Source organism: Danio rerio, chromosome 17 (assembly GCF_049306965.1).
Source record: "Danio rerio strain Tuebingen ecotype United States chromosome 17, GRCz12tu, whole genome shotgun sequence".
NCBI classification, from domain to species: Eukaryota; Metazoa; Chordata; class Actinopteri; order Cypriniformes; family Danionidae; genus Danio; species Danio rerio.
In genome coordinates, this window is record NC_133192.1 from 22,728,208 (window position 1) to 22,742,704 (window position 14,497).

The 14,497-nt window shown below is 38.8% G+C and overlaps 2 protein-coding genes across 4 annotated transcripts in view; one reads left to right on the forward strand and one right to left on the reverse strand.

Moving 5' to 3' along the window:
• Window positions 1-14,497, forward strand: part of LOC141378555 (uncharacterized) — an 876,211-nt gene that overhangs the window by 855,315 nt on the left and 6,399 nt on the right. The window lies entirely within an intron of this gene.
• Window positions 1-14,497, reverse strand: part of shtn1 (shootin 1) — a 68,045-nt gene that overhangs the window by 34,379 nt on the left and 19,169 nt on the right. For all 3 annotated transcript variants that reach the window (XM_073927157.1, NM_001198761.1, XM_021467139.3), the window contains 1 exon segment: window positions 4,379-4,538. Coding sequence is in view for 2 of the 3 variants with exons in the window: in NM_001198761.1 (NP_001185690.1) it covers window positions 4,379-4,538 (160 nt within the window). In the remaining variant the exon portion in view is untranslated.

Consider the following 14,497-nt stretch of genomic DNA (forward strand, 5'->3'; position numbering starts at 1 on the left):
CGCCCGCCGTCTGCTCCTCTGGAGTCACCCGCGGCTGAAATCGCTGCGCGCCATTCACGTCCCAGGCATGCTCAATCGTGCAGCCGATGCGCTCTCACGACAGCTGTTACGTCCTGGAGAATGGAGACTCCACCCGGAGTCTGTTCAGCTGATATGGGCGCGATTCGGGGAGGCCCAGATCGATCTGTTTGCTTCCCCCGAGAACGCTCACTGCCAGTTGTTTTTTTCCCTGACCGAGGGCTCTCTCGGCACGGATGCACTGGCCCACAGCTGGCCTCGGGGCATGCGCAAGTATGCGTTTCCCCCAGTGAGCCTGCTCGCGCAGTTTCTGTGCAAGGTCAGGGAGGACGAGGAACAGGTTCTGCTAGTTGCGCCCCTTGGCCCAACCGGACCTGGATATCAGAGCTCTCACTCCTCGCGACCGCCCTCCCCTGGCGGATCCCTTTGAGAGAGGACCTACTCTCTCAGGGACAGGGCACCATCTGGCACCCTCGCCCCGATCTTTGGAACCTCCACGTGTGGTCCCTAGACGCGAGGAAGACTTAGGTAACCTACCGACTGCGGTGGTTAATACCATCACTCAGGCTAGAGCCCCCTCCACGAGGCGCGCCTACGCCCTGAAGTGGAGTCTATTCACTGAATGGTGCGTCTCTCGCAGAGAAGACCCCCGAAATTGCCAGATTAGTGTTGTGCTCTCTTTCCTCAAGAGAAGTTGGACAGCAGGCTGTCGCCCTCCACTCTCAAGGTTTACGTGGCCGCCATCTCCGCTTATCATAGCGCGGTAGCTGGCGGCACCGTGGGAAAGCATAACCTGGTCATCCAGTTCCTTAGGGGTGCTAGGCGAATTAATTCTCGCCCCCCTCTCATGCCCTCTTGGGATCTCGCCCTCGTTCTCACGAGTCTGCGATCCGATCCCTTTGAGCCACTCGAATCAGTATCTCTAAGATTTCTGTCCCTGAAGACAGCTCTGCTGGTTGCGTTGGCCTCCATCAAGAGGGTCGGGGACCTGGAGGCATTTTCGGTCAGTGACTCGTGCCTGGAATTCGGGCCGGATTACTCTCAAGTCATCCTGAGACCCCGCCCCGGTTATGTGCCCAAGGTTCCTACCACCCCCTTTAGAGATCAGGTAGTGAACCTGCAAGCGCTGCCCCCGGAGGAGGCAGACCCAGCCCTTTCTTTACTTTGTTCAGTTCGCGCTCTGCGCATTTATGTGGACCGTACTCAGAATTTTAGATCATCTGAGCAGCTCTTTGTCTGTTATGGCGGTCGGCAGCAGGGAAGTGCCGTATCAAACAAAGATTATCCCACTGGATTGTGGATGCCATTTCACTCGCTTATTCGAGTCGAGGTCAGCCGTGTCCCCCGGGAGTTCGTGCACACTCCACTCGGAGCGTTGCATCCTCTTGGGCGCGTGCACGCGGCGCCTCTCTAACAGACATCTGTAGAGCTGCGGGCTGGGCGACACCCAACACATTTGCAAGGTTTTACAATCTGCGAGTGGAGCCGGTTTCCTCAAGGGTATTAGGTAACCCTTTGGTGATTGAGGAGACAACTCGGTAGGGTGTTGAAACACGCTTGCTGCGCCATTCTCCCTAACACGGAGGTACGTGCGCCTTTTTATCTGTCAGTAAAGTTCCCCGTCAGGTGAGCCCTGCAGATTCCTCCGTGGCCCCCAGCACTGACTCAGCGGAGGAGTCACTTGCTGGCCCACTACGTTGTAGGTCTGCCCGCTGGTCAGCCCGCGTTTTGGGTATAGGTGCCTGCTATGCGTGATCCCCACTAGGCGATCCCATATGCTTATTCCGCCACGGTTAAGTCCCCCCCCTGGGCGGACCCGTGTCTTCCCTCTCCGCTAACCACTCTTTTGCTATGCGTACTCCCCCTTTTTAGGGCTAGTCAATATGTAAATTCTGCCATCTATCCCCCCCTTGGGTAACGGATGGCCTCCGCAGCGTCCTCCCTATCGGGATTGCACGCTTCCCAACGTACTGTCGTATTTCCTAGAATTATCTAGATGCTCACGACTTCCCAAAAAATATATCTAAATCCGTAAAACTTCTGTTGAAGTAGGATGAATTAGGGCCAGGGACACGTTGGAGGACCGCGCCCCCCATGATGTGGGTGCGTCACGCTTGCTTGACTATCTCCTCATCGGGGGTGTTGGTAAGGTGCAGTCATTATGGCGCTTTCAATGGGCTCCCAATGCGTGGATTTTACAAATCAAATCCACTTATAGTGCTGAAGTTCCCCCCGAAGGGGAACGTTCGAGGTTACTAAAGTAACCCTTCGTTCCCCGAGGAGGGGAACGGAAGCACTATACTCCATCGCCATAATGACTGTCCCTTAGCTGTTGAAAGTCTCTTCAGCTTAAAAAGGATAGCGTCTGCTGGCGCCAGGTGAGCTTATATACTCAGTTGATTGCTTATGCCGCTCACCTGCGCAGGCTTGCGCTGCCAATTCATTCTTAATTGGCCCGTTCAATACTCTTTCAGACGAGTAGCTTCTGAACCGAACCTCCCAATGCGTGGATTTTACAAATCAAATCCACTTATAGTGCTGAAGTTCCCCTCCTCGGGGAACGAAGGGTTACTTTAGTAACCTCGAACGTTTCTGTGCTTGGATTATTAACTTGTTTTAATATGTTTCCTTTTATTGATATGAGTTCCTTTACTCTGTTTTTCTTTTAATGTAAAGCATTTTGTGACTTAATGTCAGTGAAAGGTGCTATATAAATAAACTTTTACTTACTTGTGCTATATAAATAAACCTTTACTTACTTAAGCCTGTGCTCACCTTTAACTGTTGTTACAATGCGGTTCCATTAATTAAAGTTAATGTATTTACTAACATGAATAAGCAATCCACAATACATTGGTAGCAGTATTTATTTTCTATGTTAACATTAGTTAATGAAAATACAGTTTGTTAGTTTTGTTTCCTCACAGTGCATTAAATAATGCTAACAAGCTCAAATTTGGGTTTTAATAATGGATTAGTAAGCCTTGAACTATGATTAATAAATGCTGTGCAAGTATTTTGAATTCTTAGTTCATGTTAGTAACTATATTAACTTATAAATTAATTTATTAACATTATGAATGAAACCTTGTACCATATTTAATGTGACCATCAAGAGTTGGGTGTAATGCTTTCAACAGCAACACATTACTTTATTCTACTTACATTTTTAAGAAACACAATAATGTAACGAATTACATTTTAAATTTGTGTAACTTGATTACAGACTAAAGTCAAAGTAACTGCGTTACCTACAAAAACACAGCGGTCCAACTCAGGTTAAACAGTCTAAATTGGATTTTTGTGCAGATTCGAGAGTGATGGTATCTTCTGAATGTGAAGAAAAGCATAGCTGCTTTGGGCAGTGCACATATCTTGTCTTTTGCACAAGCACGTATATTTGGAGCGCATATTGCACGCGTGCATATGAAATGCATATAAAGTGCATATCGCTCACATTTCCCAGGCGCACCCAGTTGAAAATCGCAAGCCACGTGACAAGAACTGACCGATTAGCTTCATACTTTGTATAAAATATACACATTTCCATAGACTAATTACCTCAGACAAACACAGAACACCCAAATACTGCAGTGCTTACTTATACTATGGGTGTCAATCTTTACAGGTATCCAGTTTTCTTCATTCTTTTGTGTCAAAAAAATGCAGTCAAGTTTAGAACAAGTGAATGATGAGAGAAGTTTTGGGCGAACTCTTTTAAATATGAAAAGCTTTTTAAATATGTCAAGCTGCTGTGATCAACCATTTTAATGTTTTTCAGTGAATATTAAATTACTGAAAGAGATGCAGTCTATCTTGTATTTTATATATGTTTTAAAAGTAACTTTAAAGTAAAGTAATTACTAATCTGATTACATTTTAATATGAAGTAATCAATAATTTAATCAGATTACAATTTTTGAGTAGTAGTCAGTAATTTGTAGTCGATTACTTTTTAAAAGTACAACACTGGGACCATTAATGAATGAATACGATATATAACATTAAAAGATATTTCATAATTAAAGCGTCTGATCACTTTGAACTCCAGTTATAACTAAAAGTATTGAGATGCTTTAAGGTTTGTAATGTGCAATATCTATCAATCAATTAATCAATCAAATTTTTGGTTGTTTGTCTATGCAATGTTGCATACATTTTATATCATTGAAATCAGCTTTGTCAGGCCCAAATAGGCCACTTAAATGAACAAAAGCAACGTCTTTCCAGTATGTGGAGTAGAAATAATCTTCACATTTAACCCTAAGCTAGAAAAAAGACATTTAAAAAAATATGTAAATAATAGCAATGCACATAAATAAGGTAAACCGGTGCATTATGCGACATCCTATTGACCCACCTGTGATGACAATATGACAGTGGGAGGAGCTACATACGCCATCCTCATGTGCATCTTCATCATCCTCATCATCAATACTGATCTCAGCGACCACATCAGCAGCAAGGCGAGACATATAGAGCATACTCTTCCTCTTCAGAGAGCGGTTCTGCCTGTTTAACTGAGACAAACACATTTATTTTAATGCTAAGCTTTTTTTTCCTCGATAAACTAGACCATCAACGAAAAAAAAAAGATAATCCAGCAAGGCCAATGTCGACACATTTATGGGAATAATCAGAGATCAAAATGACACCTGTAACACCACAAATGATATAAAACCCAAGCTGGTGATTTTCTGCGTTCGCCGCAGAGCGAAAAGATATGAGAAATCAAATCAGCGGCATGTAGACAGTCCAACCCACTGGAACCCCAGCGGCGCCCATGCAATTCCCCTCAATCACACCGCCAAACACACACAGCACGAACACTCGCCAAAAGAGCAATAATCAAGGGCAAAATAATAGACATTTCATTACACGTATGCAGGAGCAGCAGCAGCAGACACTCCTGTTTTCATAAATAATTACAGCATTCTATCAGCCCCCCCTCCCTCGCCACATGTACACATACCTGCGTCCGAGGGTTTTTACCTTTTTCAACATCCAATTAAAGTAATTTAAGACTGGTCATTCACACTTCAATTAGGGAGCCCACTTAATGGAAACTCAGAGAGCCAATGGGGGTGGAGGCATGTAAATTAGTCCCGGATGACATTCCGGTCAGAGAGAGAAAAAGAGCGAGAGGCTGGGATAAAATGCCCCCTCTTTAACGAGCCTTTATTAATGACATCCAAGAGGGGACGCGCAGCACGTGAATCCATTTCCCGATGGCGTCCTTCCCGCTGAATGCATCTTTTAAAACCGCAATCAACAACACATAATACAGGGATAAACACGCAGACACACACACGCATCGTGCCGGCGATAATCATCCGGCATTGATGAGAGCGCAGCGGCGAAATTACACAGTGGCAGAAATCAGACGTGCGTCCCGAGGTGGCCAGGCCCCTCATCTCCTCTGATCACACATCAAAACAAAATGTCATGTGTTTGGATTGCACTTTGATTTGACTGCTGCCACCCGTGAACCCTCATCCATTACTGCATTTTAATTCAAAACGTTCCAGAATTTCGGAAATTGATTATGATTTTTTTTCTTTCGAGGAGGAGGAGGGGGGTCTCTTGGCAGACAAAATTACAGCCGTCATACAAAATAAATCATAAAGCTGAAATGCGGAGATGATTTGAGACAATTCCACTCACTATCCTCCAATCACACCTAGCAGCATTTTTTGGACTAATTTAAATGTAAATTTGGGATGAGTCGATGCTGTATTTTTCAGAACGCACCGCTCACGTTTTCCCCAAAAGAGGTGAGTTTTTTTTTTCAAAGCCGCAGGCAGATGCAAATCAAGACAAAGATTTATACACTTGTTTGGTGAATCTTTGTAAAATTAACTGATGCAAGCACAACAATGAAAAAGGAAATGTTTCATTACAGTTATCATTCATTTACTAGGAATGCATCTGGAAAAATAAGTTGGATAGTGTATCGTCTGCAGCTTATTTTAGAAAATAAAACATGGTGACGCACTATTACAATTCTGACCAAGGTGATAACAAAGACCATAAAATACACCAACCTGATCTCACGAGGAAACTTAAGTATTTTACGTTTTGTCAGTTTAGTGCACGGGTGAACAAACTCGGTCCTGGAGGGCCGGTGTCCTGCACAGTTTAGCTGCAACTCTAATCAAACACACCTGCTTATAGATTTCTAGTGATCTTGAAGACACTGGTTGGCATGTTCAGGTGTTTTTGATTAGAGTTGAAGCTAAACTATGCAGGACACCGGCCCATCAGGACTAAGTTTGCCCACCCCTAGTTTAGTGGCTAATTTGTATGAATTTGTACGAATTAGCCACTAAACCAGGGGTGGGCAAACTCTCAGTTCAGTCGTACAAAAATGTATGCTTTTAAAAAGGAGGCGTGGCACTCAACCCCACCCCTAATCCCAACCATCAATGGGTGATGAGGAAATCGTACTAAATTGTACGAATTAAATCGTACAAAATTAAACAAATTAGCCACTAAATCAAAAAGTTACGAATAGCTGTGAGATTGCGTTGCATACACAAAACGTGTCACTCACGTATAGTTTTGAATGGAGAAAAGTGTAATGATCAATATGGCAAATGAAGACCCGCCTTCTAGCACAGGAGCCAATCATCGATCACTATAGACTGACGGAAAAGCTCGTAACAGATGTCTGCTTTAACGACGTGTTTGTTTGGTGGTCAAAAAACACACTGGAATCTCAGCGATTACTTGCATGACAGATATACGAAATTTAACCACATAATGCTTAAAATGCTTTTAAATGAGCCAAGAGCACCTGAAAACAAAAGATTTTTGGTTTTGTAACGAATGGGAGGTACAGTACACCCTTTCAAACGCACATCACAATGCATTTTAACTTCATTTTAGGCGTTAGATTCCAAAAAGTACATTTGTAATTAAAGTTAATGCACTGAATTAACACAATGAAGACTATACAGTATTATTTTAGCTACATTGTTCAAGTTCTGTGCCTGAATACTGTTTGACTCTTTTGTTGATTATTTGTTTATACATGATTCACACCCTTACAAAATCACCCTAATCAATAACGTAATAATTTCGTTCCAAATTTATCTATTCAAGCCATGTGGAGAAATTGTTTTCATATTGCAATATAAATTGCATAAAAACAAAATATCGCAATGCCATATTTTTCCAATATCGTGCAGCCCTACAAGGTAATGTAAACAAATTTGGTGGGCAAATTAGCAATTTTTAAAACTACAACCGGAGAGACTAATGCAATGCACAGCGTTTCCTGCCTTACAAAATAAATAAGACATGGGCATTTGAGAAGAATTGTATATTTCTTGCAAAAGCAACTATAGTGACAAACGCAACAGCATCATCAGTCTGTCATTTGTCCTGACAGATGGGAGATGAGCAAACCAGTGGAGAGCTGAACCTACAGCCCTCTCCTGCTGTTAGTTCCCCATCCGCGAGGGCTGTTCACAGGTCAGCCTGGACAAAGGGCATCTGCACCGGTTTTCATGCTCAGTGGCCCGCCGGCGAACATAGAACAAGCTGGGCTGTGCATTTAAGGATGTCAGGAAACCGTTGATTGGTTAAATCGAGCTTTTATCCAACACATAATGCTGAGGCACAAAACGGCCCAGCTGCAGGTCTATTTCCTCCGCACAAATGAAACGCTCCAACCACAGCTCTCAGAAACATCTGTGATGGCTTCACATATCTCAAGGAGAGAAAATATAGCTATATACTGTATACTTCAAGAAAATACCCCAGCAGTCCTTTCGTACACACTAAATAACTAAGTTCACATTGTTGTGTCAGCTTGGTCTTTTTTGCCATTTTAAAAAAAGTGTAATTTTGTCTTTTTTTAGACACAGAAAGACTTCGTCTAATAGCTCGCTAGCCTGCAAGAAGATTACAGCGCCCTTTTACAACGCTAAATATAATTTTCTCCTGATCTATATCTCTTTTGTCTTTGAAATGAAATCAAAGTTAAACATTTATTTATTAATTTATTTTCCTTCGGCTTAGTCAACGGCGGAATGAACCATCGATTTATCCAGCATAGGTTTACGCAGCGGATGCCCTTCCAGCTGCAACCCAGTACTGGGTAACATCTATACACACTCATTCCCACAAACACTATGGCCAATTTAGTTAATCCAATTCACCTTTTCCGCTTGTCTTTGGACTGCGGGGAAAACTGGAGCACCCGGAGAAGACCTGCAGGGAGAACATGCAAACTCCACACAGAAACGCCAACTGACCTAGCTGGAACTCAAACCAGCAACCTCCTTGTGAGCCAACAGCGCTAACCACCGTGTCACCCCAAAGATAAAGAGACTTTACTAAAAAACAAACAAACAAACAAAAAAAAACCAATCAATTGAAACAGAACAGTACAAAAAATCTAACAAATCAGATCAGAACAAAATAATCACATAAAGCAGAAAAGAAAAAAATAATCAGAAACCAAAACAAAAGTCCACAGGATTGTGTCACCTCGTAAACTACATTTAAAAATCAAGAAAGCAGTGTTTCCTGTTCTTTTTTTTTCTTTTATCTATCAAGCAGAATAAAACAATAATTGACATAACAATATTTGATATACAGTATTGCCCCAATATCATCAAAATAGTATTAGTGATGTTAGTTAATGCATTTACTAACAAAAACAAACAATGACCAATACATTTATTACAGTATTTGTTCATGTTAACTCACGGTACATTAAAAAATGTAAACAAGCATGAATTTTGATTTTAATAAGGCATTAGGATATGCTGAACTATGATTATTAAATGCTGTACAAGTATTGCACATATATTTAGTTCATGTTAGTAAATACATTATCTAACATCAATTAATGAAATCTCAGGAAAAAAAAAATGGAAATCCTTTTGTTTCCAAATAAAAACCAGTCCACAGGATTATGCCACCTGGTAGACTACTTTAAAAATCAAGAAGGCAGTGTTTCCTGGTCTCTTTCTTTTATCTATGAAACAGAATAAAACAATATTTGACAAAAAAAAAAAAAAAAGAATCAAATTAATCAGAACAGAACACCAAAAAATAAAAATAAAAACTACAAAAAAATAAATAAAACTGAACAGAATTGAATTAAATAGTACCCAATATCATTAAAACAAATGGTAACACTTTGCAATACGGTTGTATTAGTTAATGTTAGTTAAGGCATATGCAAACATGAACAAACAATGACCAATACATTTGTTCCAGTAATTGTTTATGTTAACTCATGGTACATTACCTAATGTTAACAAGCATGAATTTGGATTTTATTAAGATGTTAGTATATGTTGAACTATGATTATTAAATGCTGTACAAGTATTGCTCATATTAAGTTCATGTTAGTAAATACATTAATTAATGAAACCTTAACTAATCAGAATCAACGAGAAAAAAACTCAGGAAATAAACGGAAATATTTTTGTTCCTTAATAACCAGTCCACAGGCTGTGCCACCAGGTAAACTACTTTTACATTTTTACTTTTAAATCAAGAGAGCAGTGTTTCCTAGCCTTTTCCTTTTATCTATGAAACAGAAAAAAAAGATAAACAAAAAACAGAAAAAGAATCTACACAGAAACTAATTAAGTAAAACTAAACAGAATTAGTAGTACCCAATATCATCAAAATATTATTAGTAATGTTAATGCATTTACAAACACAAACAAACATTCAACAATAAATTTATAACAGTATTTGCTCAAGGTAACTCGTTTGGATTTTAATAAGGCATTAGTATATGTTGAAATATGATTATTAAATGCTGTACAATTATTGCTCATATTTAGTTCTTGTTAGTAAATACTACGGATGTCCAGATCCTGATTGGAAATCGGCCCCAATAACAAGGTTTCTGACTCCATCGGAATCGGACATTACCTCCCGATCAGTACTTGAATATATATGTGTAAATATATTTTCCCATTATTTTAGAACACATCAATAGTTATACGGATATATGACATCACTTTGTTGCAGAGACGCTATTGGTTAAATGCCGGTGTACATGAAAGCAGGTTGAAGCAGAAAGTGCAAGTATGTCTGCGCTCTGGAGGTATTATAAAGTTGAAGATTACAACATTGCCAGAGCAAACTGTAAGATATGTAAACTTGGAATTGCCTGCCAGGTATTTTAAATTGAGGTGCTATTTGTTGTTATATTAGATTTCTTGTATATTTACTGTTGCACTAAAGTCAAAAAAGCAGGTATTGATGTTATTAAACAACTTGATTATTTAAGCTACCTCACAGAAGTGCTCTTCTTGTTCACAGAGTTGTTATATGTTAAAATAAGGTGAACCAAATAAACAATAAAGAACATCCTGGATCTGTTTCTTCGCTCTTCTTTATTAGTTTTTGATGTATGATAGAAGTATCGAATTGGGGTTCGGTATCGGTAGATACTTAAAATTAAATTAGTCAGACTCAAGGGCAGAAAAACCTGATCGGGATATCCCTAATAATTACATTAACTAACATTACCTATTGAAACCTTATTGTAAAGTGTGACCAAATAAATAAAAGAATTTAATAAATGAATATATCAGAACAAAACCAGAATAAAGAGAGGTGAATGATTGAAAGAAAGAAGAAAGAAAGAAAGAAAGAAAGAAAGAAAGAAAAAAAGAAAGAAAGAAAGAAAGAAAGAAAGAATGAATGAATCAGAATACAAGAGATTTGTTCACACTAAATAACCACAGGATTGTCACTTAAGTCCACTCTGTCATTTTTCACAGTCAAATCTTTCCTTTTCTCAAAATAACATTGAACAGCACAGGATCATTCTGTGGCATAACAGCCAGTCTGCTTCTAAAGCACAAGACAACAGTGTCCCTTTTTCAATCCTAAAGACTATTTTCTCCTGGTCTTTATCTCTTTTATCTGTGTCTTTATTCCTTTCGCCGCTACTGTTCTCTCATTTCTCTCTCTGTGTGTGGTGATCAGCGCTCATCACCGACGGGCAGCAGAAGAAAGTTGATTCATCCATCAGCGAGACGGTAATCGGTCCCGCTAATTTGCCTCACACCCGGGCTTTTAGAGATCCATTTACCTGCTGAGCGCTCGGCGGAGGTGCCACTTCACTTTTCAGACCCGAATGAGTCTGAACGCTGGTTCCGAAACCCAACTAAACAATGTGCTGAGCCGGGACTGATGGCAAATTGAATACTTCTGTAATGAGCGGGTCCAGCCAAAGATGGAGGTTGTACGGGAGGGAGACAGGCTTAAGATTGACTCCAGCATGAACTGAATGGAGTGGCTGCCCATGTGGAGCACAATTGTGGGTACTTTGCTCAGGATGGAGGAGAAAATAAATGGAGGGTTGGTTGGAATGGAGGCATGATGGATCTCAGGCTATTTATCATGAAAGCATGAGAGAAAACATTTGTGTATGGTTTTGAATTATTGTTTCTGTGAAGGGTAGAGGAATGAAACAGGACATAAGATGGATATTAAAAAAAAACACACAGTAACAGACCAAATGAAATATAAGATAAACACAATAGAAATGAATAAAGACTGGTGGAATTAAATGAAATGATTTAGAACAGAATAGAGGAAATGAAAACAAGGTGGTAAAAGAGAAGAGAACAAAGTTAAATTCAGAGTTAAATAGAATCTTAGTTGATTATTCTTAGCTCTACAATCCAACAGGTTAAAATGGGAGGTTTTATTTCAGATAAAATGTTTACTTCAGTTGGAACTCCCCAGGGTTGTGATTTATCTCTATTATTAATTACTTTATATACACATTTTTGTAAAAGTTCATTTAAAAATAGATATAGTGTAAAGTATGCAGATGATACTGCTTTGGTGAGCCTTTTAAATAAAGAGGTGAAAGAACACGAGCCTGTTCTTGACTTTGTTTTGACTAGTGTGAAATTTCAAACCTTCTAAATATTCCTAAAACTAATGAGATGGTTATTGATTTTAAAAAGAGAGCACAAAGCAAAACTGATCCCACATTAATTAATGGGGAGCAAATTCAGTTAGTAACAAATTAATTATAAGTATTTGGGTGTAATGTTGGACAATAAACTCGCTGGGATGTATGGACTGACTGACAAAGGAAAAAGCTTCAACAGAAGCAACGCGGTTTATCGTCAGAATGTACTTTTTCAAGAAACTATTGTCTTTTAATGTTGACAACATCATGCTTTATAGTGCTTTTATTGAAAGTATTGCAACATTTTGTGTGATTTGTTGGTATGGAAGCCATATATGTTACCATCAGGTCGTCAATATTGTGTTCCCAGATGTGTAAAAAAAATAGGAAAAATATTATAATTTTACATCAAGCAATTAAGTTTTTAAACTAAATTCCTCCTCCCTTAGTAGCAGTTGATAGCCAGTAGACCGGATACTTATTTAGAGAAAGGGTACCATTTTTTTATATGAATTATATAAATGTCAGATGTCTCCGTGAGTGTATGCTGCAAAATGAAATTTCCCTATGAGGACAAATAAAGTTAACTAACTAACCAAAATGAAAGGAACAAAAACAAAAATGATTGAAACCGACATGAAAAAGATTTAAGAATTAGAACATGACAAAAACAAAACGTGATCAAATTACTCACCCAGAACAAATGAAATTGAATAGTGTCAGAATAAACAGAGTTATATGAATAGATGATACAAACACAAGAGAATTGAATGAATATGAAAAGAGCAAGTAAAAGAATCAACAGAATCAACTAATAGTACAGAACAGGAGAGCAGAACAACCAAAGAAACGCAAACAAAACATATCAGCACAAAAACAAATGAATCAGACCAGAATAAAGGAGTTGAATCAAATAGATTGAAATAGAATCAAAAGAAACTAAATCAAACAATAAAGAACAGAATTAAATGAACAGAACAACTTTAAATGAATCAGTGCACACAGAGATAAATCAAATAAAAAGGAACAGAATTGAACAAAACACAAGTGGCCAACAACCAATTTAAATGTACCAGAACATCAATTAATCGGAACAGGATCAAATCACAACAGAAACTAAAAGAAACAACTGGAATATATTAGAACAGAATAAAATACAATAAATATTAACCCTATTCAATGAGGAATCATAAATAGCATTGCAATATAATAATTATTTTAAAGTCAAAAAAGTTCAGAACTCTTGTAAAAAAAAAACAGTAACAGTCCAGGGGTTTTCAGTTAACAGAAAAAGATTCAAATAGACCAGAATAATCAAATAGGAAACAAATCAAATGCAACATACAGTAAAGACAACTAAAACAAGTGAACTGAACAAAACTAAATAAAATGATTCAGCACAGAACAGAGAGTTGAATGAAACAGAACTGAAAGAAATAATACAAAATTGAATTCAGCCTCATTGACACCCTCTGTCAATGCATTGATGAAATTATTAGATGTGCCAAAACATTACTCAGTTAAACAAAGAGAAAACTAAAGTCATTGCATTTGAGAACAGAGATGAGGTTCTCAAGGTGAATGCGTACAGTACCTTGGCTTTAGGGGTCAAACAACAAAAAATAAGGTCAAGAATCTTATGCTGCATTCCAATCGGCATACTATCCATCCTTAATAGTATTCAAAAATAGAATTTGTATGCCCCAAACCATAGTATGTTAAAAGAATATGCCAAAGGTTTCTGGATGGTTTACTATTTAAAGTAAAAATTTAAAGTGTAGCGTTTATACTCTAACCGCTAATATTGCCCACAATACATTGCATGTCGGATGTGAAATTGATTAGATCTACAAACAAGGATGAAAAGTGTAAACTAATTACAAAACACGGTGGACACGCAAGACTAACCGTCAAGTAGAGAGGCTTCGGTAAAGTTGTTTGAATTATTGTTAACCAATATCCAGCCAACTGGATTTGCAACAACAATGTGAACTTATATCAAAATATGTTTGGACATAAGGAGATTTCTTCGCTTGAAAGACTCCCGAATGGCAGATTATTCTGCTGCTGCTTCTCCAATAAGGTAAGTAATTAAATATGAAAGAAATGTGGATGATGTGTCAAGATGATTGACAGGGGACCTGACTGAGCAACATAGTGATCTGTTAATAAGGAAATAGTATGTCCCAAAGCTTGCATGCTCTTCTGTTACACACTTAAAAGTACATAATTTTTCTTAACAAAAAACTGCATACTTCTAGGGCGTAGTATAAGTATGTGAATTGGGATACAGCATTGATGTTATTCTGAAGTAAATCAACATACTATCATCTCAAAAACATTGCAAGAATAAGATGCTTTGTTTCCAGTGAGGACTTAGAGAAACCTGTTCATGCTTTTATAACCAGCAGGATGGATTACTGTAATGGACTCCTCACCGGCCTTTCCAAAAGATGCTGCTGCCAGGATTCTGACCAGAACCAGAAAATCAGAGCACATCACACCTGTCCTCAGGACTTTACACTGGCTCCCAGTTACAATCAGAATAGATTTTTGAGTATTATTACTTG